General features: G+C 53.1%; 1 protein-coding gene across 2 annotated transcripts in view; it reads right to left on the bottom strand.

Annotated features, from left to right (window-relative positions):
• Positions 1-27,050, bottom strand: part of RCSD1 (RCSD domain containing 1) — a 73,951-nt gene that overhangs the window by 7,823 nt on the left and 39,078 nt on the right. For both annotated transcript variants that reach the window (XM_042976221.1, XM_042976222.1), the window contains exons 2-6: positions 14,116-14,217; positions 12,946-13,035; positions 8,481-8,552; positions 4,592-4,795; positions 1,816-2,508 (exon numbers count right to left, since the gene is read on the bottom strand). In XM_042976221.1, the coding sequence (XP_042832155.1) occupies positions 1,816-2,508; positions 4,592-4,795; positions 8,481-8,552; positions 12,946-13,035; positions 14,116-14,217 (1,161 nt within the window). The remainder of the gene's footprint in view (positions 1-1,815; positions 2,509-4,591; positions 4,796-8,480; positions 8,553-12,945; positions 13,036-14,115; positions 14,218-27,050) is intronic.

Genomic DNA, 27,050 nt, shown 5'->3' with positions numbered 1-27,050 from the left:
CCGGTTCGTGAGTTCGAGCCCCACATCGGGCTCTCTGCTGTCAGTGCGGAGCCTGCTTTGGATCCTCTGTCCCTTTCTCTCTGCCCTTCAACCTGCTTACACACACTCTCTCTCAAAAATAAACAAACATTAAAAAAAAAAAGTCCGTATCCGAGGCACGTGTTTGCGTTCTGGACACCTGGTGGAGGTCTCCAGGTGACAGGATCAGATCATGCATCTATAATGGACGGTGTTAAAGAAACGTGAAGCATCTTTGTCTAACAGCCCAGCCAGAGGGGTCTTAGTCATACCTCAAGAGTCTTTGGGACTCACACCTTCTCTCGAGTGGGAATAACGTGAGGGTCCCTGGTGAGTTCCCCTGCCCCCAAACACATCAACCCCTCTGATACGTCTAGTTCTATCATTAGAGATTATTTCTTTTGGGTCAAGCAGTTTTCTCCTTTTTAAAAATTCGTTCATTCACTCAACAAATATACTTTTTAAGAACTACAATGTTCTGGGTTTAGTGGCAAATGCTGGGGATCAGTGACGGGGAAAAAGTAGAGAGAGATGATAAGAAAATAAGTAAGAGCGTGTCAAATAGTGATACACACCATGATGGCAAAGTGGAACAGTGGATGAGAGTAGCCGAGTGGTCAAGACAGGCCCGAGAGACATCCGAAGGATGGGTGGGAAGCGTCCCAAGTGGGGGACAACCGGGACAGAGCTCTGAGCAGGGAGTGAGCTTGGTATAGTTGAAAAACCAAATGACCACTGATGTGGCTAAAGCACAGTGAGGGGAAGGATCAGGGGCACCTGAGAGCAGCAGGGCCTCACAAAGGGTTTGGATTTACTCTGAGTGCACTGGGATATCGTGGGACAGGGGATGGGGAGGTGTAGTGGGATGCACACCCAGAGATATGTCCAATCCTAGCCCCCGGTACCTGTGAATGTGGACTTACTTGAAACTGGGATCTTTGCAGATGTAATTAAAGACCTCAAAATGATTCTGGATTTAGGATGGGTCCTACATCCAATGCCTGGTGTCCTTCTGAGAGAAAGGAGGGGGGTTGGGGATGCATAGAGCCAGGGAAAGACCCCATGAAGACAGAGGCAGAGATTAGAGTGACGGGTCTATAAGCCAGGGAATGCCGAGGACTGCTGACGGCTGCCAGATGCTGGGAGAGGCGAGGAGGGGCCGGGGGTGCCAGCGGCCATCAGAAGTTAGGGAACCGGCTCGGGACAGACTTTCCCTCCGAGCCTCCAGAGGGAACCAACACTGCCCACGCCTCCAGAATTGTGAGAAAATAAAATTTCTATGGTTTTAAGTTCCCAAGTCTGTGGAATTTGTTATGGCAGCCCTAGGTATTGAATACAGGAGGTGAGTAATTTTAGCCACGAGTAGATGATCTAAACACACACACTTTCTCCTTTGCTTGTGCTTTGAGCTTCCCCGAGACAACTCCCTGCCCACTGCCACATTCCGCCTTCTTCAGAGTGCCCTAAAGAGCTGCTGGTCCCCCACACTAGCCGAGTTGATGGGGAAGGTGCGCCCCCTTCATCTCTGAGCCCCTCCGGCAGGGAGCTGGGCCCAGGGCCCTGACTCAGTCACCTCGGTCTCCACACACACCCACAGCACAACAGACCTCCGAATGGGCAGGAAGGTGGAGACAGCACGGGCCTCCTATCTTGTCCCTCTGTCCCCTCACATTTGCCACAACTTGTCTCAACCCAGTGCCTGTGTTTCTGCACACTTGAGCTCATCTGCGAGGAAGTGTGAGCAGGCACGCGCTGGCCCCGGCCCTGCCTCCTCAGGGGAACACGCCGGCCACTCACCTCTGTCTTGGGGGCCTCATCGCTGGGGTTGCAGCCTGGCTCCAGAACGGCCCCCTCTTCGTCCTTTTCCTCGCCTCTCCCCTGCTCAAAGCTGTGGCCGCCCTCCACTCCTCCAGGGGGGCTCGGTGGGGCCTCCCCCGCAGCTCCCTCCGCCAGCCCCTTTGTGTCTTGGCAACTCTGCCCGGGCTCACCCTCTTCATTTTCTGCCCTCTCCTCCTTCACCTCTGCAGACTTTTCTGTCTGTTCCCCGGCTGGTTTTTCTGCTGGTTTTTCTTCTGTGGGGCTCCTGCACCCGTTCGCTGCCTCCGGGCTGGAGGCCGGGGCTGGCTGAACGGCCTCCTCCTTGGCTGGACGGGTGCCGGCCTCCTCTTCAGAGCCCCCCACAGCCTCCTGGTGATGCTGGGCTTCCCCCGGGGCCCTGCCCTTCTCCTCCTGCTTCTCCGTCCTGCTGGACATCCTCCTCAGAGGAGGCTTCTCCTGGGACCCCAGCTCCCCCACCGGCTTCTCGCTGGGCGGCGGGGACCCCGGGGCCTTGCTCTTGGATGGGAACACCTCATCCCCATTCTCTTCCTTGGCACCATTCTCCTGGGATGACTCGGGGGCCCTGAAACCTCCCAGGTCCCCACAGTCTGACTGAGACCTTCGGAATCGCCTGGAGGGAGGGCGCCTTTTTATCGAGCCCCTCGTCCGCACCTGGAAGAACAGGTGAAGAAAAATTATATGAAGCCTGTAAAAAAAGGCCAAGAGGAGGACGGCATGTTCCTTCATCGTCCAAAGCACCGCTCTGTCAGCCAGCTGTCAAAGGGTCATTTGATTTTCCAGGAGAATGTACCCTGTGTGCTGTGTATCACTGGCTAGGGCCCCAGGGGGGTCGTGAAAGCACATGGTAACCCATAGGTTTTTGTCTCATGAAAACGCAAATGCTTTCCCTCCACTAAAAAGGATAACCTCCAATTTTATTATCCTGTGAAACGTTCATCAGTTTCATGTCTAACTTAGCAATTTGATTCTAACATCTGTTTCTTCAATTGCCTATAAATAACCAGTTGTTTGTTCTCTGAATGAGCTTTACCATCTAAATTGACAAGCTGAATAAAATCTCTCTCTCTTGTGAGTAAGGGTCACGTTTTAGCGTTCAGGAAATTATACTTTGGCAAAGGTGAACCCAACAGAGGAGAGGGTTAAGGGCCTGCTGATGGCCTGGCCTTGCTCTGGGACCTCATGGGCACACCTCTGGACAGCTGGTGACTAGCTTCACCCCCTTCCCCGGCGTGGCCCTCCTGGCCCTCTGCAGCACTGGCTAATGCCAGGAAAGCTGAGCAGCTAGATGCCTTTGCTTTCCAGGAACCAGGTCCACCGTGAGCAGAAGCCATGCCTTAGAAGCGTCCAACGGAGCTGCCTGAAGATCCTCTCCTCTCTGGGAATCACTCAGGCCTCACGTAGGCCCACTGGACTTGGCCATAACTTCAACGGAAATGTTTATTTGGATGCCCTACTTTATTCATGTGATGTGTCCTTATTTAAGTCTTTATATGTAGATGAAATCTTATTTTTATAAACCTCAAATCTGATTTTTCCCACTGGCTTACATTTTGGCTATTTGTCAATTCTAGTTCCTTCTCAGAAATTTGGAGTCAATACTTGGTTTAAAGGGCTTCCTAGGCCCTTTCCTGAGACCCTGGTGCTGCCAGCCCTACAAGCTATCAAGGCTCCGCCCGGCCCTCATGATCAGAGGGTTCAGGAATAACCTTGCCTCACTCTGCTGCTGTCAGAAGGCTAAAGCCTCCAGTATTACAACCTGGGGGCAGTGCCTCCCTCCCTGCCCCGACTCCCTAGCCTCCCTAGAGAGCACCTTATGAAGAGACAAGGCTCCCCCCTGGATTCCTCTCTGCCGTCAGGGGTCTCTCTCTGGGCTGGAGGATCTCCAACCTATCCCCAGCCAGCAGACTCAAGCCTTAGCGCCAGTTTGTTTCCCTGGGTCCTACCTGTTTCTACACATTTGACTTTCTTCCCCTAGATGGGTTTTCTGGAATGGCCCAAAAGACCCCACTCTTTCCATCTATAACTTTAAAGTTATATCCATCTGCCATTCCCTGGAGTCACACGCCCCTTATGTCGGCCCTTGCCTGGCTCTGGCCCAGATTTGCTGGACACCTGCACGGGCTGTATTGGAGAATATCTCTGATTCGTACTGTGTATGGCATCAGGCAGAGGATCTGATGAAAGGAAGCACACACATCAGGGCAGCATCTACAGAAATGGGCCCTAGGTACATCCTTTTGCAAAGGGAACCGTTTGGATGTTCTTTAACGGGCAGGCTGCAGTAAGAATGATTTAAACCCATACTGGGTCGCTTAGAAGTATTAACATCAAGCCAGAACAGAATGTTCTGGAGTCCCAGTGACCCTGCCCACCCTCTGCATCAATCACCGATCGGGCCTTTAGCGTTTATTTTCAGCTTTTGACACGACTCTCTGTGCAGCTGGGGTCGGTCCTGAATTCTCACCCCTCTCTCCACAAAGGATAGAGCGTTCCACCCCCCAACTGTGCTTTCTGGGCGAGCAGCACAGCTACTGGGACAGGGGATGAGAGGCAGGCTAGGCAGAGGGGTGATCTCAGTCACAGATCACCAGCAACAGAAGAAATTTCCCCTCTGCTGGAAACCAACTCCGACTGCCGCTCAAAAGCGTCCTCCTTTCCCCGAGACAACATCAGGGCAGAGAAAATCCAGGACTGGCGCCGGACAGGGCCACAGCGCTTCGGACCCAGAGGTTACCTTATTGTAGCAGGGCAGATGGCTGCCCTCCGGAGGCTGGTCAAAGCTGACCGGCACCTCCTCCAGCTCGCCGGCCTGACACCGCACACCAGGGCTGCTGGGGGTGGACGGCGGGCTCTGGAATGGTGACACCGCGGCCTTGAGTCCAGGACTCTTGGGTGAGGCGCCAGGCAGCAGGGCTGCTGGATCAAAAGCCAAGTTGGCCTGCCGAGAAAAGTGAGACGTTTCAAATGGGTGGGAGATGGGTATGTCTGCGTGAGCCTGTCGGGTGCCTGGCCTGGAACTGGTTGCGACTACATAACATGAGGCTTTCTGGGTTACTTCCTAACCAATTATCCACGGTCACATCGCGTCCGACCCCTGGAAACACTGCCTCCTCAAGCCATCTCTGGCTACCTGGCTCACCACAGGCTGCATTCCAGAAGGCCCAGAAAGTACCGATTTGGATCCAACAAAAATGCCCCGGAACAGCTCCAACTTATACACAAAGAGGCCAAAGTAGCACCTGCAGGCACACGATCTCACAGCAAGTCAACGCCCTTTATCAACTTTCTCAGCAGAGCCAATAGTAGTCACTGCCTACAGGATGCCTCCTATTTGCTGGCATACAAAACCTTCCCCTCTACAACAGACCTGTGTGTTCCATTTTGTTCTGATCGTGAACATCAGGAAGGTGGCGAAGGAGCCTGCCCTGGGATTCAAGCCAGCTCTGCTGGTCTCTTATGCGTTGTTGGTAGATGGCCAGAAGAGTGGTGGACACAGCAGGCTGCCCAGCCCTTCCAAGAGGGAGCCCGCGGAGCAGACGTCAGTGTGTGCCCCACCTGGGCCATGGCGGGGCAGGTGAAACCAAATTCAAGGGCATCCGGAGGGCAACAGAGGGGAGAGGTTACCCAAAGGTAACAGAGGCCTGAGGGAGCCAAGAGCTGGGCAGGGGCGGGGGGCAGGGCGAGGCAGGCGGTCCCAGCTCCACCCTGTGGCAGTGGAGAAGGTGGTGGTACAGGAGGGCCTGTGGGGTGGATTGCAGTGAGCACTGGGTCCTCTTTAGCGCCATCGAGGGGCAGTCCTCCTGCTCCGGCGCCCTCTGGGTCTCCAGATCCCGGCCCAGCAGAGAGGACTCGCCCGGAAGGGATGGTGTGACGGGCAGATGACGCAGTGGGAAGTACGGGGCTCTCCACACAGACAGACCTGACTGCAAAGCTCAGATGTTTCACTTAGTAGCTGTGTGACCTCCAGTGAGTCCAATAAATAGCCTGAGTCTTGAACTGTATTTGTCCAAACCGGTTAGCATGACGGCCTGAGTCCTTCATGATCTGGTCCCTGGCACTCGCTCCTGCCATCACCCACTCATACTCCACACTCCCCGCCTCCCTCCAGAGCCCCCCCAGTGCCCCCTTCTTCCAGCCAAGGCTGTGCTGTCCAGGAGAACTGTGTGTGCTTTTGGACCTGCAGACTCTACGCTGTTATTCTTGTTTAGGAAAGTACCAGTATCTCTGTGATATTAAGAAAGACCTTACAGCAGGGGCGCCTGGATGGCTCTCGGTTAAGCATTGGACTCTTGATTTCCACTCAGGTCATGATCTCTTAGTTCATGAGTTTGAGCCCCGCACTGGGCTCTGAGCTGGCAGCACTGAGCCTGCTGGGGATTCTCTCTCCCTCTGCCCCTTCCTGACTTGTTCTCTCAAGTAAATAAATAGACTTAAAAAAAAAAAGGCCTTATAATATGGACCAAACTCAGTCACGATAAGAATTAAGAACCGTTGCATAGCAACGCTGTGAGCCCAAACCATGGCAAAGAGCAGCACATGGTGAGTGCCTGTGACGGCTTCAGCACATGGTGAGTGCCTGTGACGGCAGTGGACACTTGGGTTGGGAGTTAAGAGGTCTCCCTCCCACCCCCGCCCAATTTCAAGCTGGAAAGTTCCCTCTGTAAGACTGCCTGCAAATAAAATATATTTTGCTAGCCAGCAGGAAACTTGAACTTGGAATTATGGGCTAGTCCAGTGAAGAAAAATCATACCTCATAACTCATCTAATAGAGTATTTAGAAGGAAAGTCTAGCTGATGATGCATTTCTTAGTTCTTGGCCCCCCCCCCCTTCCCAACAAAGTAAGGGCTCCTATGGCACCTGGCCAAATTGTCATTCTGTTCTTCTTTTTTTAAAAGTAGGCTCCAGAACTCATGACCCTGAGATCAAGACCTGAGCTGAGATGGAGTCTGACGCTTAACTGACTGAGCCACCCAGGCGCTCCTTGTTGCTGATGTTCTTAATGAGATTGAAGGATCAGTGATCACAACCTTCTTCTCAGTGGCTGAGCTTCCCAGAGACGCTCCTCACTGACGGGAAAGGGGAAGGAGACCGAGACTGCGGGGCACAGAGCATGTGGGAACTAACTTCTGGCACTCGGATGAGGGCTGAGGTGGGCTGCAGGAAGGCAAAGGTGCAGGTCCCGGGCTACACCCCTCAGCTGGCTGTGCATCGGGATCCTTTCTGAGAGACCCTCCTTACGTACGTACCCGGGAGCCTTGCACAGGCAGAAGCTCCTTCCCAGCTGCTGCCGCTGCTGTGGTGCCATCAGGCCTTTTCAGCAGGAGTTACCCTTCAGGGAGTCCCCTCCCACCGGCCACAGGGCGGGCTCAGGCCAGAAACCAGAGAGGCTTTTCTTGACCAGAAATCAGGCCCGGGCTCTCCCAGAGGTGGAACTGTAGAAGCGGCAGCTACTTGTCTCGGCACGCCTCTAACAGTGATTTCTGACTAGGTTTTCCTAGTCGGGCCCAGATGGGAGGATACGGTGCACAGGAGCCTTACGGTTCTCCTGGGTGGAGCACAGAGACCGTGGTGAAAGCTCTTGCGTCCTCCACACACCCTATCCAGACATGCCCCACTCCTCTGCGCTTTGGCTCACGCTGTCCCACACCAGGGGCACCTTCCTCCTTCCTTTCTAGCCACCCATCCCTGAGGACCAACTCAGGGTGTAGGTGTTTCATAAAGCATTCATTAATTACTCCTGCCCACTCTTCTCTCTTCTTGCTCTAAAATTCTAGAGCACGGCTCTCACCTGGGGCGACGGTGGGGGGCAACTGTGTTCCCAGGAGATGCCCAAAGACGTCTTTCATTGTCACAACTTTTGGAGAGTGCTACCGGCATTGAGTGAGTAAGGACCAGGGATGCTGCTAAACATCTTGCGATGCACAGGGCAGTGCCCCGCCACAAAATTATCCTGCGCGAACACTGCCCAGGTTGAGGAACTCTGATTTAGAGGAGTTAAGAACTGACACACGGCAAGCACACCATTTAGACCTCTGGGGTTTCCTCTCCTTTAAGTCTCTTATTGTACTAGGTGTGAAAATCCCGTCTCCCCCAAAAGGCTGCGAGCTCAAGTACAGTGCCGCACGGTCAGTTCCATCCCCAGGAAGGGCAGCCAGCTGTGGTGCCATGGTGAGGGCTCTGGGTTCACAAGCTGATAGACGGAGAGGCAGGCATTCCAAACAACGGATTCTGCCATGTCAGTGCAATGCCTAGCTGTTGAATTTCAGCCCTGTGTAAAGCTGAAACGGTTCGTGGGGGCATTCAGGCCTTGCTTGGGAGGACTTGGCTAGTCCTGGAGTGTCTCTTGGGCTCTAATGTCTTTTTCCTGTAAGATTCTTGAGACATCCCATTATTATCCGCCAACCACCATGATCTGTTAACTTCATGAGCTCATGCTTGACATGATGTTTATTTTAGCTCTTTGCCCCTAGATAGGGCTCCTCATCCTTCACAGCTGGTTATCAGAGATCAACTCTTCAGGTGACAGATGGTGCTATCCCCAGGAGCCCCAAAGACGTGCACAGGTTGCACAAGAGGTGGGGTGGCGTCAGAAGTAGCAATGGGTAACCACTGTGCACTTACCTGAAGCTTCTCAATCAGAGGCGAACTCTTCACCTTGATTTTAGGAGGGTGGCTTGCATTGGGCGGTGATTTCTACAGAGCAAATGGACCAAAACAACGGAATCAGTGAGGTGAAGGGAGGTGGGGTTCTGGCTGGAGCCCCAAAGGCCCAGGTGAAAGAAGAGGAGAAGTTGATTTCACCGCTTTCCCACTTAGCTTTCAGCAGCCCACCCACCTGGTCAGGGCCTGGGCCTGGGTGGGCTCCCCACCACCCCTCCCTCGTCTCACAGGTATAAGACCACTCGAATCTATGAATCAGAGCAGGCTGGACAGACATCTGAAACACAGGCGGTCTCCTGTTCCAGAAAGGATGACTTCATGGTCATTATGAGACAACAGACTATGTCTGAGGGGATGAGATCTTCACCTCCTGACCTTCAACAACATGAGCCAATGACGGGAGGGAATTCCAGAGAGAAAGGGCAAAATGACTATTTGTTCTGTTTGTACAAACAACAGAAGACACCACAGACCAAAGGTGAAAGCTTACAGAGGTTTAACTGAAATTTCTCCCTTGAACTAATGATATTTTGGAAAATCCAAACCACCCAATAGTGTTATTTATAGATTATCATTTTCCAAAACATCGTTCATTTCGATTAAGCAGACATTTACCGAGTACCTACTACATTCCCGGCATTGTCTTGCCTGATTATATGAAGATGAACACGATATGGTCTCTGGCCTCTAGAAGCGATCAATGGCTGATACATACATATAAAACCATACATATGGAGGCACCTTGGTGACTCAGCTGGTTAAGTGTCCGACTTCAGCTCAGGTCATGATCTCATAGCTTGTGGGTTCGAGCCCCACATCGGGCTCTGTGCTGACAGCTCAGAGCCTGGAGCCTGCTTCGGATTCTGTGTCTTCCTCCCTCTCTGTCCCTCCCCCACTCGTGCTCTGACTCTCTTGGTCTCTCAAAAGTAAACGTTGAAAGAAATTTAAAAATAAAAAACAAAACCATACATTATGTTCTGCTAGTTGGAGATATGTTTGTGATGAATGTAGGTCAGGAACCTTGTCTGTATTTTATTGTATCTAAAAAGATGGACCCCTTTTGTTTTGTCTAAAATCCCTGCAACTTGAGTCTGGTTCTACAGGTAAATGAGGACACTGATGATGACGATGGTGAAGAAGAAGATGGTGGTGACTTCCATGTTGTTTAGCAGAGGCCAAGGCACAAAAGGGATTTTTCTACAGTTTAGAGACCCCACACACACTACCTGCCCCAGCCCCCGTGGACTCATTTACCTGGATCACAGAAAGAAGAACACCAATCTCCTGGAAACATTCTGAGATACTTATTGAGTGAGATGATTGTATTTTAGTGGTGGAAGGAGGAAGATTTACTCAGTTCAACTCCTTGTGACCCTTTTAAGGCCCAACATTGAGGAAGAGGCACTGGAGTGGGACAGTTACCAGCTGGGACTCTGGCTCTGACAAGAGCCGGACGGGTGCCCCGGCCTCAGCCTCCTCCACCAACACCCAGGCAGGTGGGTTAGAATAAATGACTCTCAGAACGCCTCCAGCTCGAAGGTGCCTCTGGCTCCATGAGTTACACTGTCAGACAAACTTCTAGAGCAGTTTTCAAGGCGCCTTGTGTTGGTGACAAGTACAAAGAGCTGCCAGCCCCAACTCAGTTGACTTCTGTGCTTTATGGTGAAATTTCACACGAGCCACTATTTCTAAAGATACTGTTTAAGGAAGTGCAGCAACAATTTTGCTGACAAACTTTGCTTTTTGTAATACCAGAAACTCTTCTCTTCCTCAACTGACCACTACATGTATATACGTATATATGTATACATATGTGTATGTGTGTGTGTATATATACGTACATATATATATAATTTATTTATCGTTGAAAGACAGAGAGAGATAGAGCACCAGTGGGGGAGGGGCAGAGAGAGAAGGAGACACAGAATCCAAAGCAGGCTCCAGGCTCCGAGCTGTCAGCACAGAGCCCGACGCGGCGCTCGAACCCCCAAACCGCAAGATCATGACCTGAGCCGAAGTCGGATGCTCAACCGACTGAGCCACCCAGGTGCCCCCATATATATACTTTTAAGTAGGCTTCACGCCCAGCACGGAGCCCAACGTGGAGCCTGAATTCACAATCCCAAGATCAAGACCTGAGCTGAGATCAAGAGTTGGATGCTTAACCAACTGAGCCATCCAGGCGCCCCCTGACCACTATCTTCTGACGAGAGTGAAAATTCAATACACGCAGCGCCTTCGCTATAAGATAGTGCGGGGAACCTAGCTCATGCTCCCCAAGATCCTTATTGCTTGGAACTGAACAGCAAAGCAGGAGGACTCCAAAAATAGCTGCTAGTGCAGTTCCTAGGAATGGCAGCAGGTGGCAGCATTTCCTTTGCCATTTAACACGGGACTCCAGGCAGGTGGCTGGGCCTAAGACCACCGAAGGAGAAAAACCAGCCTCAAGCTCTATGTGTGTATATTCATTTCTGCACATGATGTTTCTATAACGTCTAGAAATCATGAACCTGACTTTTCAGATGGGAGTGTTTTTCGGCCCTTCTCTGGCAGACAAGGCAAGGTTTACGGCCATATTAAATACCCTTTTGGCTGGGTTATCCAGAGAGGAGTAACTCCTGGTCACCCCATGGTCTCAGGCCTGAGCAGGCATAGGGAGAGGACGGGAATGAAGGGACGGAGAGACCCTTCCCTGCACTGCGCCTCGGGGACTGAGCGGCAGCCCGACTGGGGCCCTCCCTTCAGGCCCCCCTGAGGTTCCCCAAGGCCACGCCGTGGGAACGTAAAGTGGAGAACTGCAGGCCACAGACTCCATCCAGCCCAGCCACACAAAGCTGGTTGTTCTTTTTATTTCTGTGTGATTTTCAAGGTGACAAAAAGTCATCGATCCTGGAAGCGATGTCCTTATGTGCAAGCAGCCTGTCACTCCAGACAGGACTGTTTCCTCTAACATCCACCCTCCTACTCATCCAGCCCTTGGCCCTTCTATGCTATTTAACCGCTGGGCGGTACCTCATGGGATGAGCCTGTAGGTTTATTTCTCCCAGAGCCGGGAAACTAACCTGACTCATTCTGCTTTTATTCCAGAGAATAAAACACCCCCATCTGGCCCCCATCATCTGTCTGGTTAGTGTTCCTGTCTTACTTCACAAATAAGGAAGAAGGCTCAGTGCAGTATGGTGGCTTCTCCAGGGCCAACTCTGGGTCATCAGGGGGTAGCCTCACAGGAGGCTCCTGATGGCCAAGGCCTCAGCCTGTCGCCCAGGGGCTGAAAGTCACAAGGAGAAGCTGACCCTTGGTAAAGAGAAGTTGTCGGTATGCATCTGGCCATAGCACGAGCTCATAACCCCATGATGCCACACAACCATCAAGTCAGTGCTTGAAGAAATGCCAACAGAAAAGACTCAGTTTTTAAAAACTGTGTTTCTCGGGGTTCGGTGTGTGGGGCAGCGATCTCTGAGCAGTGGGGCTCTAGATGCCCCCACCCCACTGGATCAGGGGCAGCTGCGAGTTTCCGCTTTCTCTGGTGGGCTTTGGCCTGTAAGCCTTGGGTGGGAAAGGCTGCTCTCCTCCACATGTTCGTTACATACGTGCTCAAGGTCACACGGGTATCTAGTGTCTATTGTCAGGCTGCTGGTCCTCAAAAAGGAAGGGGGAGGGAGGTAGTTGAAGTGGGATTTGTGAATTGAACCGTCTTTGGCTTGCTTGCTTTCTCTAGAGGCTGGCTTCCCAGGCTGGACAAGAGAACACGTGAGTTCATTTCTGCGGGAGTGTGACGGGAACACAGTGAAAGCTCAAGGGCTGCTGGGATGGGGGACGGAGAAGTCACTCCTACAGCTACAATTAGATAAATAAGGGTCGGTACATATGCAGTTTGGGAATCTACCGCCGGCTATGATCTGTGATGCCAGCACCTTCCTTGTGTTGGTAACATTGGCTATTTATATGTGAGGGCAACGAGGCTTCTGTGTGCTCTGATTTTCTTCCAATGATCCAGAACAATAGCCAGTCTTTGCAAGGATAGCACAGAACCACGGCATTCACTCATGTGGCAATTCTGCCTTATGTAAGTGCTGCGTCTCTTCCCAGGTGTCTTTTCCACAAGGAATGTCATATAAGCCGGACCTGGAGTAGAACATAATACTCTACAGCACATTCTCTTTGTTGAAATTCTCAGTCTTGAGAAACAGTGTTCCTGTCCTTGACAGACCCTGAAGGAGGCTCCGTTAGAGAGAGTAGGAAGGAACCTGGTCTCCAAAGTAAAGAATTCTGGAAGCAGTAAGAGGAGATGCATCCCCCAATCTGAAAGGGAGAAACTCCCTGCACAGGTTTCAAGGTCTGAATGTGTGCCTCCTGTGCCCCCTCCCGTCAGAAGAAGAAGGCAGACTCACAACCGGTGTCCCCTGAGCCCTGGAACGGCACTTACCTCCTCACCGTTCTGGCCCAGCTCTACCTTGGGGGGGAACAGGGGGAGGGAGCAGGGTGGTTTCCTTCTTGTTGGCTTACAGGCTGGTGTCTGGAGGGAGGGGGACAGACAGACACACAGAAAGAAAAAGAGAGAGAGGTAATCAGGCAACAGGGAGGAAGAGGAGGAAGTGGAAGCTGGTTGAGGAATGTTCAGGGATGTCTGGAGGAGAAAAGATGTAGGATGGCTTGCCTGCCACTAGCCATACACAGGAACTCTCTCCACCCGTCCACCCCTCTGACTCCCAGGCTCCCGTCCCAGTCCTGCTGCTGCTGGAGCCTTACTTGACATTCGCTGGCCTGAAACAACATCTCAAACCGATATCTGCTTCTAGCCTCCAGGCGCTGCCAGTACCCTAGACCAACACTAGCTTCTTCACCCTTTATGACATTCCTACAATGTCTAGAAATCAAGGACTGATTTTTCAGATGGCAAAACAAAAGCACAAAACATTGTACCTAAAAAAGCATGATAGCAACGCCTTTGTCCCAAGGGGCCACCCCCCAACTTTGGGGTGCCCTTCCTTCATGTTCTCCTAAGGAGCTCTTCAGACTGCGTGACTCCAGAAAATGTAGCCCAAATCTCCCGCTTTTACTCTGTCCTCTCCAGCAGGATACCTCTGGGGCCCACTGATCATTGGATCCCTGTCCTTCTGGATCCCTGGCTTCCTATCTGAATGCACGTTCCTGTAACTCTTCTCTTCCTCTTCAACTCTCAATTCAGAATCTGTCCCCCTCTTGCCTTGCTCCTGATTCCTGGACCCTGGGGCAGGGCTGAGGATGGGCATTTCTTTATTCCGAACCAGTCTAGGCCTGGCACAGCTGGGCGAGATCTAAGTCTCCCATAGTGGATGATCGAGATGGAAATGAATCCAGGCATCCATCTTTCCAGCTCTCTGCCCTTTGTCTCCTCGGTCCGGGCCACAGTGTAAGCCTCACTCTGGTGAGGAAAGATCCTGCACAGGCCAGCAGCATGGCCACATTCCTCACATTCAGAGGGACCCCTCTCTGGCTTCTCTTCCTAATTTGGTAATTACCAAGCCTCCTCCCTCCCTCTCCTCTGGGCCTGACCCAGACTTCCCCTTCCTCCAGCCCCCTTCCAGAAGAGGGGCTCGGAAGACGCCTGACTCACCTCCTTTGCAGCGGCTGCCTGCTCCCTAAACCGCCCAGCCAGCTGGGCCACCGAGGGGGGTGCCGAGTCATCCACGTTGGCACTGGTCTCTGCCGGTCTTTCCTGGCAAACCAAGGGAAAGCAAAAGTTAACCAGCAAATCTATCCTTGGCTCTTCTCAGTGTTGTTACTGGGTGCCACACACGGCCCTTGTTTTGTGACCGTAAGCAGAGAGGCTGTGACAATGAGGTATTTTAACAGCATCTTGCAATTGACCCCTGCATCCAAGGATTTTAAAAATCATCCAGTCGGGGGCGCCTGGGTGGCTCAGTCGGTTGAGCGTCCGACTTCAGCTCAGGTCATGATCTCACAGCTCATGAGTTCAAGCCCCGTGTTGGGCTCTGTGCTGACAGCTCAGAGCCTGGAGCCGGTTTCAGATTCTGTGTCTCCCTCTCTCTCTGCTCCTAACCCACTCGCATCCTGTCTCTGTCTCTCTCAAAAATAAATAAACATTAAAAAAACCTTTTTTAAATCATCCAGTCAACCACGTGTCGTGAATATTTAGGGTGTGCTCGGCCCTGGGTGTGGCTCTGGGTCCCGTCCCGAAGGGGAACCCAGGGGTCTGGGAAGCAGCGTAAGCCCTGTGCTCCTCATGCTGCAAAGACCTAGACTGAAAAGGGGCATGTGGAGACGAGATGACAGGAGTTGCCTTCCTTTGGTCAGAAGAGGCTTTCAGAAATGGGGGCTGGCAAAATGCATTGGCAAGCAAGGCTTCAAGTGTATGAAATGGGGTAAGCAAATGCCCTTTATTCAACTTTTAGCATGTGTATATGTCTTGTCTTCCCTCCTTAACTGAATGCCTTGGACAAAGAAGCGTCCGGTACGTATTTGTTGAATTAATAAATAAATGACAGGAGAAGCAGGTAGCACGGCCAGACCCCCTGGATTCAACCCCTGGGTGGCTCTGTCTCCCACTAGCTCAGTGACCTGGACGAACGCCTTTACCTTTCTGTGCCCTGACGGGGATAATAGTAGCACATCACTCGCAGGGTCTGCGGATTAAATGATTTACTATCTGTCTGAAGGGCTGGGACCAGGCCTGGCACACCCGTAAGCGCGTTGGAAGATTTGTTTAAATTCCTACAGCAACGGGGTCCTTTCAAGAGCCCCTGTGATGATTCAGGTCAGGTGCTTGACACGGTGCGTTTCTGTCTCCCCAGAAACTCATCGCTTTCCCTCCTGTTCTTTTTGCTGGGGGAACCACCTGGGCGATGGGCTTCTCCACGTGGGCTACGAGCGTGCCTGTGCCCCTGCCCTGCCACCAGCAAAGACCACTGCTTCCCTGCAGCCGTCCCTCCCTCCAGTGCCTCCCAGGCTCCCCCAGGAGGCCAAGACGCACGCACCCCAGACACCGTTCACCCCCACCTGCCACTTGTCACCGCGACACGACACACTCGGTGAGTCAGCGAGTGCTGTAAAGGGCCGCCTCGCATGCGGCCCCCATAGTAATTTTTTAAACGTCCCTTCTTAAGACATGAGGCTTCTGTGTTTTGTGACCACGTTGACGGCATTTCTCACACGGCTGCAAACGCGCCCTACCTCTTCCCCTCCTCACGGTGGCCTGAGACTGGGAGGATCTGAACGGCAGCTGGCCCAAAAAGTCCACGTCGCCACGGGGCGCATACTTCCCAAACACAAGGCACGCTTCCCCCTGCTTCCGGCGCCCCCACGACACACCAACACACACAGGCACGCATGCGCGCGCCAAAACCCCGTACATACGCACGCACGCATGCGTGCGCCAATACGCATGCGTGCCCACGGGGCGCATGCACTGCACATGCGCGCGCACGCACTTCTTAGGCCCTCCTTTTTTCTGCCTTGGTGTGTTTCCGTAGGGGTGTCGCAGTAAATGTGTCTGTGCCAGACGCTGCCGGCTTGGGGCAGGGCAAACCCGGAGCCCACCAGGGAAAGGTGCAGTTAAGTAGATGGGGCAGAACTCTGTGAGGAAGGCTTTGTTCAGAGACGGGCAAGAACTGCTGGGACCACGGCCCTTCAGATCTGAGAACAGGCTGTTCTGGAGGAAAGACCAGTCCGTCCACCTTTACTGTTTCCGGCGGTGATTCAAGGTCAACCCCATTCCAGCCTAAACACCCGATGCTGACTTCGCATAAAGATGTGAAAAGATTCACCTCTTTTCAAGATGCCAGGTTCTCCGTAATGCTGGGGAAAAGCGGGGGAATCTGATGCCCACTCCGGGAGGGGCCCGCTGGGCAGAGGCACACGACTCACACCTGTCTGCCTTCCACGCTTGCCACGATAGGGGTTGCCAGAGGGGAACGGCTCATCCTTTGGGAACAACGGAGAGGCTTCGGGCACAGTGTGATTACTTGGGCCGCTCTTGGCAAAGACGCCAGGCCGATCAGTTTGTCCATCTGTCTAACTTCCTGCCCACGTTAACAGATCAGTCTCTCTGTCCGTTGCTATTTATTGCTCGGGGTCCTGCTGACAACGTACTTTACCTCCGCTTCGAAGGCACCCAATCACTGGTGTGCAGGAAGATACATTCCAGATAAAAATAGAGCTGTACAGGAATCAAAAACTCCTCCCTAACTTCCCTGTCTGGAAACTGGGCTTGGCCAGGGGCTCAGAAGTGAGAGAACTGTGAGGCTTCTGGAAGCATTTAGGGCTTAAAAGCTGGGTTGAAGGAAAGATTTTAATACACCCGAGTTTGTTTTCCTGGAGCCCAATGAATGACTTTTCTTTAGAACATCTAAGGACTCCAGAGCTGGTTGAAACTGTTACATCCACTCACCACCCGCCCCTCCTCAGATTCTTTTTTTTTTTTTTTAAATATTAGATATAATTTATTGTCAATTTGGTTTCCATACAACACCCAGTGCTCATCCCAACAGGTGCCCTCCTCAATGCCCATCACAGTCTCTTATTCTCAGTTGTAGAAGACTGCCTTCTCCTAGCTAGCCCACTGAAGCCCAGAAAGGGCGAGTACCTTAGCCAGAGTCACACAGGAGGAAGCCAAACAATAATCTATGAAACATTTTACTCCAACACCCGATAACCCAGCAAAGGATATTAGTTAAGTAGTATAATTTGTGAAGGTGTTTTGAAAACTAAAGTGCTATACAAAGAGTGAAATTATTATTAGCCACTGGATTGCACAGGTACAATGGAAGAAGCATGGCCTCGGAGGTGGACAGAAGCCAGTGGCCCAGCCCGTCTGAGGTCCTGCCTGGATTTCTGCCTTGCGACTCTGGCAGGTACAACTACTAACCTCCTCCAGGGGTCCGATGGCACACCACCTGAGGTCCAGGTTAGTGAGCAACTTCACTAGCTTTCTGTCTTGGCGCTGGGGCTGGTTTGGTAAGGCCATGCTCTCGCCTGGACTGAGAAGGACTTCCATGCCCTTGCCTCGTCTCAGACTTTCCTGGGACCCCTCAGCCTCCCCGGGATTAAGTGTTCTTTCTCTGCCCCTAAAATGTCCACAAAGTATTTAACACAGAGCCTGGAACATAGAAAGTCTTGTTGAAGGGTGCTGTCTTTCTCCTCCCCACATCCAACCCAGCCTGCAGTCTCAGGGCCTGGGTACCTGTTCCCAGGGTCACTGACACACTCTGGACCGTGTCGGTCACGGGACCACCCTGGCCTGCATCCACACTGAGTCTTAACCACTGCTTAGACCTCAGCTCATCCTTTCTTCCTGGGCCAATCTCTAGGTCTTAAATCTGTTTTCTGGACTCCTGTCCCTTTGTGTCTTGCTTTAGATGACACTCATTTCCTCGGACTGTCGGTCTTCATTCCATTTTCCTGGGCCCAGATCTTGCTTACCAAGCCCTCCCTGCTACCATTCCAGCCCGGCTCTGCCAGCCAGCTTGGAAACCACTTGTGTGGTTCCTGTCTGACTTTGCTTAGGCCAGAAAAAAAAAAAAAAAATCACCTCTGGTGTTTACTTTCCATTTCTATGGGACTTTCTTCTGAGAACTGAGGAGCCCCTGTGTCTGGACGGCATGGAACTTCCCCCAAGCTGTTGCCATGTTGAGTAAATACGATCTGCATGCTGCCTACGATCCACATAGTGGGACCTTTGTGTACAGGTCCGAATTGGGCTCTGCCCACCTCCCTGGCTCTGCCCCTGTTTCTCCATCCTCCACCGTGGCCCAAAGTCTAAGTATCTGACAGTGTCTGGGCCTTGGATTAGGGAAACAAGGCACCAAGGGAGGCCTCTTCATCTGTAGCTTGGGAGGAGAAGCAATGAGGGGGCTCTGCCGGGGGGCTGAGGAACCCCTGCTCTCGGCTAAACGGAAGGTTCTCTTGCTCACCAGAAACAGGCCAGACACCCAGAGCCTTGAAAATATAAGGTGTGCTTGCTTCTTTGCACTTCTAGATCGACAGGGGATCTTAACCCGGTCATTTAAGGGATCTGCACTCTTCCAACAGGACCATACTTAAACCATCACTTCAAAGGGATCAACAGACAAGTCTCTCTGGGATGCCACACTGGTTCCAGAGTCTTTCTTTACACCCTTACCTTATATCCCTGACACTTCAGCTCACCCCAGTGTCCAGCCATTACCATCCTTGGATGATGCAAACGGCACTGGACCGGGAACCAGATGGGCCCATTTGACCCCCCTACATACTTAGGACACCTGCTATGTGGGAAGCACTGTCCTTAAGAGCACTTGACACATTTCCTGTAACGCTCACAACACCGCTGCCAGAAGAAGAAACTGCCCAGAGTTGCTATTCAAGTTAGGAAGGGCCAGCCCCACAGTTATCTAGATTCCAAAGCTCTAGCTCTTTCCAGACCAACATGCTAGATAACTCTAGACCTTTACTGGAAGGGTTATCTTATTCAGTCATTAATATCTTAAGTCTGCCATCAATCAATATTTACTGTTCTAGGCCCTGGGATATAATAGCAAACAAGGCAGAGTTCTTACCCTTATGGGGTTGCTATTCCAGCGAGGGAAGCAAACAATGAACATACACACAGATAAATAAGGTAGCTTGTTAAATGCTAAGGAAGAGATAAAATAGGGCACTTTATCTCTGGGGGGTGTGGGAAGGCATTTATGAGGGAAGACATCATCCGAGTTAAATCCCAGCTGAGGAAAGGGTGGGGGGAAAACTCTCCTGAGCAGAAAGCACAGACAGAAACGAAGGCTGAGGGCCAGAGCGAAAAGCGTGGCAGGGACATGTTGGATACGTGAGACAAGGGGAGGTAAGGGCGACAGACAGCCTGGGGCCTGCCATGTGGGAAGCAATCTGTATTTTATTCTGAGGGAATGGAACGCCATTTGGAGGGTTTCAAGGACGGGTGTGACCTGGGTCACACATAAGAGGCTGTCTGTGGAGGACGGATGAGAAGTAGAAGTGGAGACCAGGAGGAAGGTTCCGGCAGTGGTCCAGGTAATGGTGGCGTGGCCAGACTTGCAGCAGGCAGGGGGTGCGAAAGGGTGCGCTGGGAGTAGGACAGTGAAGAATTATTGATGCACCAGGTCCAGGACGCGAGGGACGAGAGTGGCCAAGGATGACTCCCGGAAGTCTGATTTGGACAACGGGACTCAGGGGTATTGTTTCCTGGGTTGGGGACGGCTTGTTGGGGAAAGAAATGTGACTGAGGGTAGATGGGGGATGAACAGGTCTTGCTTGCTCATGAAAGTCTGGACTGTCTGTAGATACCCAAGTGGAGACAACAGTGCAGGGAGCCGAATGGACACCCACATCTGGAGCTCAGAGGAGGCATCCAGGCTGGAAACAAAACTCATTAGAGATGGTATTTGCAGTCACAGGACTAGATGAAATCATAGGATACACAGAACAGGGAAAGGAAGAGGTCCACAGACTGAACTCTGGGCCACCTGCTTATCGGCGCTGAGCTGGCTTTGTTCACAAAGGTGGGGACACTGCTCCTGGGGCTGCAAGGCCAGCCCTGCAGACACTTCCCTGCAGACTGCAGACGGGAGGAGTGGGCACCGGAAGACTTCTGTGGCTTAGGTGACAGAAGGTGAGACATCCTGGAATGTCACCGGCCAGAAAAAACCTCATGTCCTTCACCCATGCTGCTGGCTCCCCTTATTCCTCATTTCTTGAGCATCTGTAGATCCCACAGGACGCGCTGGGATAACGGTGACCCTGACAGAGGAAACAGCCTGTTTTGGAGGAGGTGGGAGTGGAGGGGATGTGAAGGAGAACAGCAACATGATGAGGCAGGAGAATGGGAGCGGATGTGAACGCTGATCAGATATTTCACATAAGGGGCGCCTGGGTGGCTCAGGGGTAAACATCTGACTTCGGCTCGGGTCATGACCTCACGTGAGTTCGAGCCCCACGTCGGGCCCTGTGCTCTCAGCTCAGAGCCTGGAGCCTGCTTCAGATTCTTTGTCTCCCTCTCGCTCTGCCCCTCCCCCTCCCCCTCTGCCCCTCTCAAAAATAAACATTAAGTTATTATTTTTTTAAAACCAACAAATATTTCGTATAAGTCTAAAAAAGTCCCCAATATCCCCTCTCTACCCACTTATAGGCTTTAAGGATCTGAAAATAGCAGGTGCTTGGCCTCTGAGAATCTCTCCCAGGGAAAACCCAGGTAAAGTACTGTGCTTGCAGGAAGGGCAGGCCCCTGACCCGAGGAGTGTGTCCCTCCTGAGGACCTTCAGGGCTTCCCATTTCCTCCCAGGATGCGGTGCTGTGGCCCAGCAGCATAGACAGAGTTCAGCAGCCCTCGATGGGCAGGACACCGTGCCGACTGCTCTCGTGGTCTCGGAAGCAGTGTAGCCCACGGCCCCAGGTGCCTGGTGGCTCATCCAGGCGGGCTTAGTGGCAGTGGTGCAGGCAGGGCTAGGGTCTAGGTGCGTCCCAGGTAACAGCAGGGACAACAGAGAAGAGGGACAGAGATGCTCGTTCTAGTGCCATTATAGAGACAGGACCTTAAAAAATGTAATTTGGGAGATACGGTATGCTAAATTTCTTTATACAGACCCGTTAACTATCGGACAAGCATAAGGAAAACATTTCTTTTGAGTGTGATGCGGTTGGCAGTGCACAAGGACAGTTTGATAGAAGTGGAAAGAGCAACTAATTCGGAGTCAGACCTGGGTTCTAGTCTTGGCTCTGACGTGTGTTGGATGCGGGCCTTTCTGACCCTGAGTTTCCTCATTTGTAAACAGAGTTGCTAACACCCGTCAGCCTTTGCTCCAACCCAATGTTTAACACGTGCCCTGTCTTCCGGAGGCTGCACCGTCGTTTTCTCACACACACCAGCAAGTGGCTGATAGCCCCAGAGTCCCCACGAGATTCAGAATTAGCCTGGTCTATTCCAGGAAGCGTGCACAGCTGACTATGTTATCGTGCTGTCTGTGGGGCAGTAGAGCACACGGCTCAGGCTTTGAGCCAGACTGCCTGGGTTCAAATCCTGGCTCTGCATTCACTAGTTCTGTGGCCTCGGACAAGCTACCTTAAGCTTTTGTGTGCCTCAGCTTCTTTTTGTGCCTCGGTTTCTATCTGTAAAACGGGGGATGATGAGGGTAGCACCTATGACACATGGTCACTGGAGGGAGTTGATGAGTTCATGCATGTAAAATGCTTAGAATGGGGCACGGAATGAAGTAAGTGTTCCAGAACTGTTAGCTATTACTGAACGCTGGCTGTGGGGCTAGCGGCTCCCCTAAATATGCCACGGGATGTCCAGGGGCTTGTCGAATCTACTCTTGCCCTTCCATTCCCTCTGGGTCACGGAAGCCTCAGGGGGAGCCCCAGCTGGCTAACATGGGCTCCCGCTGCTTCCTGCCATCCTCAGCTCAAGGATGGGCTGTCTTATTACCTGGGCAGCCTCCTAACACTCCATCACTGGCTGTTCAAACCATCGCCGAGCAACTGGCGTGCACAGGAACGCGCGATTAAAAACAGTAAGCGAAACTAAGCTTAATAGGATGGCTTTTAGGGTCATGACGTAGGTCCCAGCTGTCCAAAGCGCTGTCAAATCAAAGCAGCTGGATCAGAGTATCAGATGAACGTTGAAGACGTGCCGCTTGCTCCGTGAAGGAAGCCGGTCACCAAAGACCACGTGTTGCATGACTCCACTTATACAGAAAAGTCCAGAGGAAGCAAATCTTTGGAGACAAGAGAATAGATTCCTAGTGGTGAGCAGTGGTTGCCGAGGGCTGGAGGGGAGGGGTAGACAAGGAGGGGGGGGTGGGTGCCAAGGGGCCTCTTCTTTGGGAGGTGATGAAAATGTTACAAAATTGACCGTGGTGATTGTTGCACGACTCTGTGAACATACTAAAAACCGTGGAATTTCACCCTTTAAATGGGTGAATTGTGTGACACGTAAATTCGCTGTCAATAAAGCCTGTCGGTTTGGGAGTGGGAGAGGCCAATGGAGAGAAAGCAGCTCTGTTTCCACGTTCCTGACTTCCCTTCCTTCATGGTCGGCCTCCTCTACCCACAGGCTCGGGCTTTCCCAGGCTCCCAGCATGCCTTACGGCTGCAGACCTATCTAAGGAGTCTCTCCCAACTTGCTGCTGGAGGGGCTGATTATGCAGTCAGGTACCTTATAGGTTTGTAAGGATGACGGAGTGAGTTTGAAGCCAAACACCCAGCAAAGAGCCTGACACTTAGGGGGCACTCAGTCCACGGTCCCTCATTTATTTATCCACTCCGTGAATATTTATTGAACATCTATCATGTGCCCAACACTGCCTCAGTGTGGGGATATAAAGACGAAAGCTCGTGGTCCTGGCGCTCAAGGAGCTTCTCGTCCAGCTGAAAAACAGAATGAGAAAACTACCGTAATGCAGAAAGACCGCGGCTGCAATTGGGAAACGTGTGTCGCTGCGATAGAAGCTCAGGAGAAGGGGACTTAAGCCACGTGGGTGACTCAGGGAAAGCTTCGCCGAGGAAGTGACGCTTAAGCAGTCTGGAAGGCCGGGAGGGACGGGGGGACGGGGGGACGGCGGGCGGGGCGAGAGGGAAGAGGCCTCGTCAGGCACAGGGGACCCACTGGCAGGTGCAAAGTGTCAAAGCGTGGAAGACTACTCTGTCTTGGGGAGACTTTAATTGGCTCAACGTGGGCTAAGCAGAAGGGGGGATAGAAAAGAGGTAGAGAAACGGAAAGCTGTGGCTTGCCCAGGGTTGAGGCATCTCCACAATTTAAGTCAGGCCCTAGCGTTTCCCTGTTAGCTGTATTTACCCTGGGCAAATCTTGATTTCTCTGAGTCTCGGTTTCGTCACCTGTACAATCAGGGTGATAATCCCCGTCTCGCTGTGCTGGGATGAGGAGGGTATGAGATGATGGCCACCGGAGCCAACGCTTACCCCGAGCTTCCTCTGTGCTAGGCTCGAACCTCAGCACGTGGGACGTGAACGATGCCAGCCGCGGAACTGAGGCTGCGCTACGGGATGTGGACTTTCTTCCCGAGGCTAGGGTGAGCTCATAACACATTCTCATGGGGAGCTATAGGATTTGCTGTTTAGAAGCGCCCCTCTGGAAGCAGGTGGTACAACAACATGTATTTCCATCCCTTCTGGTCCTTGGGCAGCTGCCGCTCTGTGAGGGCGGTGCTGGTGGAAAGGGAAGTGTGTTTCCGTCCCCCTCGCCGCCTCCTTCGCTTTTCCTCCTTCTGGTGTGATTATAGCTTGTTACCACCTAACACGGGGAGCTCTCCGAGGCTTGCTGGTTAGGGACACCAGGTAGGTCCCGAGCATCATCTCGGATCGGTCCCTTTCTTGTGTCACTTGAGCTCCTGAAGCCTCAGCCTCCTCGTCTGTGCGGGGAGAATAAAGCCCGCCTCACCTTCCTCGCGGGAGAGTCGTGAGGCTCGGAGGCAAGGAGGAGAGGAAGCAGAGATGGCCAGGATGGGTACTGTCTGCACCCCAGAGTCTATGGGCTGCTGGGGAACAGAGATGGTTAAAACGTATCTAACGTGTGGTGGATCTGCATGGTAGGCAGAAATGGGCCCCAAAGACACCCACATCCCGATCCCTGGAACGTGTGGCTATGGTAGGTTCCGTGGCCAAGGGGAATGAAGGGAGCAGGTGGAATGAAGGTTGCCGATCAGCTGCCCTTAACATAGGGAGACTGTCCTGAATTAGCTGGGTGGTCCCAGTGCAGTGACGAGCGTTCCTAGATGTGGCAGAGCCGGGTGAAAGGGGGCTGCTAGCCGGAGTGAGGCTGTAGGGAGGGCGTAACCCACCACCCCTGGCCCTGAAGACGAGGAGGGCGACAGCTGAGCCGGGCAGGCAGTCTCAGAGCTGGAAAAGGAGGGGGTTTCTCCCCTAGAGCCTCCAGAAGTGACACAGAAGAGACCCATTCTGGACTCGTGAGCGCCAGAACCGCAAAGCAACAGACTTGAATTGTTGAAGCCACGAACTTTGTTACACTGGCCGTGGGAAAAGAGCGCGAGCCGGCAAATTCTTGCTGAGCACCCGCTGGCCGTGTGTCTGGGCTGCGGGACCACAGTGCTGAAAACGACACACCTGCTCTCCCTGGAACCCACGTTTGGGGGGGGAGGGACCGGCAGTGAACAAATGAACGAGTGGATGTATCGTATGTGAGTGGTGCTAATGCTCTGAAGGGTTAGCCTGAAGAGGGGGCGCCGGGCACTGCTTCTGGGGCGTGATCACAGGAGACCCCCCCCCCGAGAGGAGGAGGGGGATGATGGGCAGGGGGAGGAAAGAGGAGGGAGGAGGTGACTCTCAGTTGAGGACGCTGTGAACTGAGGACACCATCCCTCTGAGCTGGGACCCGGTTCTAAGGGCCATGCAAAGTCACGGGAGGGTTTTAAGCAAAACCACTGGATTCACTTCGATGATCCCTGTGGCTGAGAAATGGCTGGGGACAGGAGCCCAGTTTGGAAGCTGTTGCCATTGTCATAAAAGGTGAACAATGAGCATGTTGACAAGCCACTGCTGCCCACGGGGCCTCTGGCCAGGTCTGGATCTGCCAGGGTGGCCAGGAGGTGCGTTCGGGGAGACTGAGTGCGGGGAACAGTGGAAGGGGCAGGAAGGGGGCCGAGATCCTGACAAATGTTGAGGGACAATGGCTGGGGGCAGTGGCCAGGATGAAAGCGAGTCTGGTGACAGGGGGCCCAAGGGTCTTGAAGGTCGGGAGTCTGCAATCTCGGATGTACAGCTGTTAGATGTCTAGTGTTATCTGGCCCCTCCTGCAATCTGCACCTTGAGTAAAGGCTATTAGTGCAAGCAGCAGCCTTTTATTTTTGCTTGCTTCCTTCCTTTCTTTCTCACCTTTATTCATCTTTGAGAGACACAGAGAGACAGCATGTGAGAGAGGGAGGAGCAGAGAAAGAGGGAGACACAGAATCCGAAGCAGGCTCCAGGCTCTGAGCTGTCAGCACACAGCCCAATGCGGGGCTCGAACTCACGGACTGCGAGATCATAACCTGAGCCGAAGTCGGACACCTAACCCACTGAGCCACCCAGGTGCCCCTATTGTGCTTTCTTGAGGGGTGAGAATCCTAAGCGTCTACGGCCCACCTTTCGTGGGTAAAGGAATAGCATCAGGCCGCAGAGTTTGTGGGTTCACCCGCTCAGAAGATGTAAACGAGCCCTTACCACACGGCAGGCCCTCGGCCAGACTCCAGGGGTTTGTGGGTGAGCGGGCCAATGGGGCGCTTAGGGCTGCCGGCCTTGCAGGAGAGTGAGGACCAGGACTCCGCAGGGGAAGAGACCAGGGCTCAGAGGAGACCGTGAGCAAAACGTCCATCTGGGATTCAGTGGCTGTCTTAAGGATGGCTTTACAGCCATAAAGCCTAGTCTGGGCTGCCAGACTAGGGAATCTTCCCAGACTGGCAAGGGACAGGACTCAAAAGCACTTTGGGAGAAAGGATTCCCAACCAGGATGGGTGCCTGTCCAGGTGGTGCGGGGAGAAGTCAGGATCCTGCCCACGTCTCTGGCGGACAGGGGCTCCCTTTCCAGAGAGGGGAGCCCGGGGAGAAGAGCTGGGTGGTGAGAGGCAGGGCCAGCCCCAGGAGCGGAGGGCTCTCAGGAGGGTCAGGGGTCAGCCCCCGCACCTCCCGCCCCAAGTGCCTGCCGGGGATTTCTGGAGTCTACACCCTTGGTTTGAAACCTGGCTCCTGCTACAAGGTGAGCTGAGGTGCAGAGGAGCGGCGGCCCCCCCAGCCTTGCCTGTCGGGCGGCCTCTGAACAGCTCGGCTTCTTGTTTTTGTTTATAATTTGTAGGCCGAAAGGGAGTGTTTAAAAGAACTGACTCCGCATAGCCGGCAGGGCTGATCTGGTGGGCTTTCCCCCACCGAGGCGACAAATCAACCTACGATCCGTGGCTCTCCAGTGAGTTCAGAAGGGCCCTGTCTCACACTGCTTAGTGCCGTAACAAGGCCCGTTTCACTGAGAGCCCCTCAAGTCTGAGGTGCGGGGTGGGGCCCAGGGAGCCACCCCCGGGGGTCATAGCCGCAGCCCCCTAGGGGCCCCGCACGAGAACCTAATTAGGAGCCATTCCTGCTTCCGGGGTGAGCGTGGCAGTGAGCATGTGTCCTGGGGTCCGGGACATTTGTCCTTCAGGCCGCAGCAGAAAGCCGAGACATGCCTTCTAAGATTAGAACGAGTCACCCAAGGACCCGGGCCTGCCTCCCGGTCAGCTGCAGCCTCTCCTGTTACAGCAGCTCCCCTGCCCTCCCCTCCTCCCTCCACGTCTGGGGCTGGACTTTTAGCAGGGAGCCCCTGGGGACGCTCTGCAGGTTGGGTCACCGCAGGCAGGGCGCACGGCTGGGCCCTCCACTCCCTCCCTGCTCCCTCCTGTGGTTTTACCACATCTTGGCCTCGTTCATTCATTCATTCATTCATTCATCCGTCCATCCGTTCTTCCTGTCCCTCCAGGCCCCGGGCCAGGACAGAACAATAAACTAGTTCTTCCATAACGGAAGCTACAGTCTAGTGAGGGAACCATGAGTTCCATGGTCATC

This window comes from Panthera tigris, chromosome F3, assembly GCF_018350195.1.
Source record: "Panthera tigris isolate Pti1 chromosome F3, P.tigris_Pti1_mat1.1, whole genome shotgun sequence".
NCBI lineage: Eukaryota > Metazoa > Chordata > Mammalia > Carnivora > Felidae > Panthera > Panthera tigris.
This window is presented reverse-complemented; position numbering and strand designations above follow the sequence as displayed.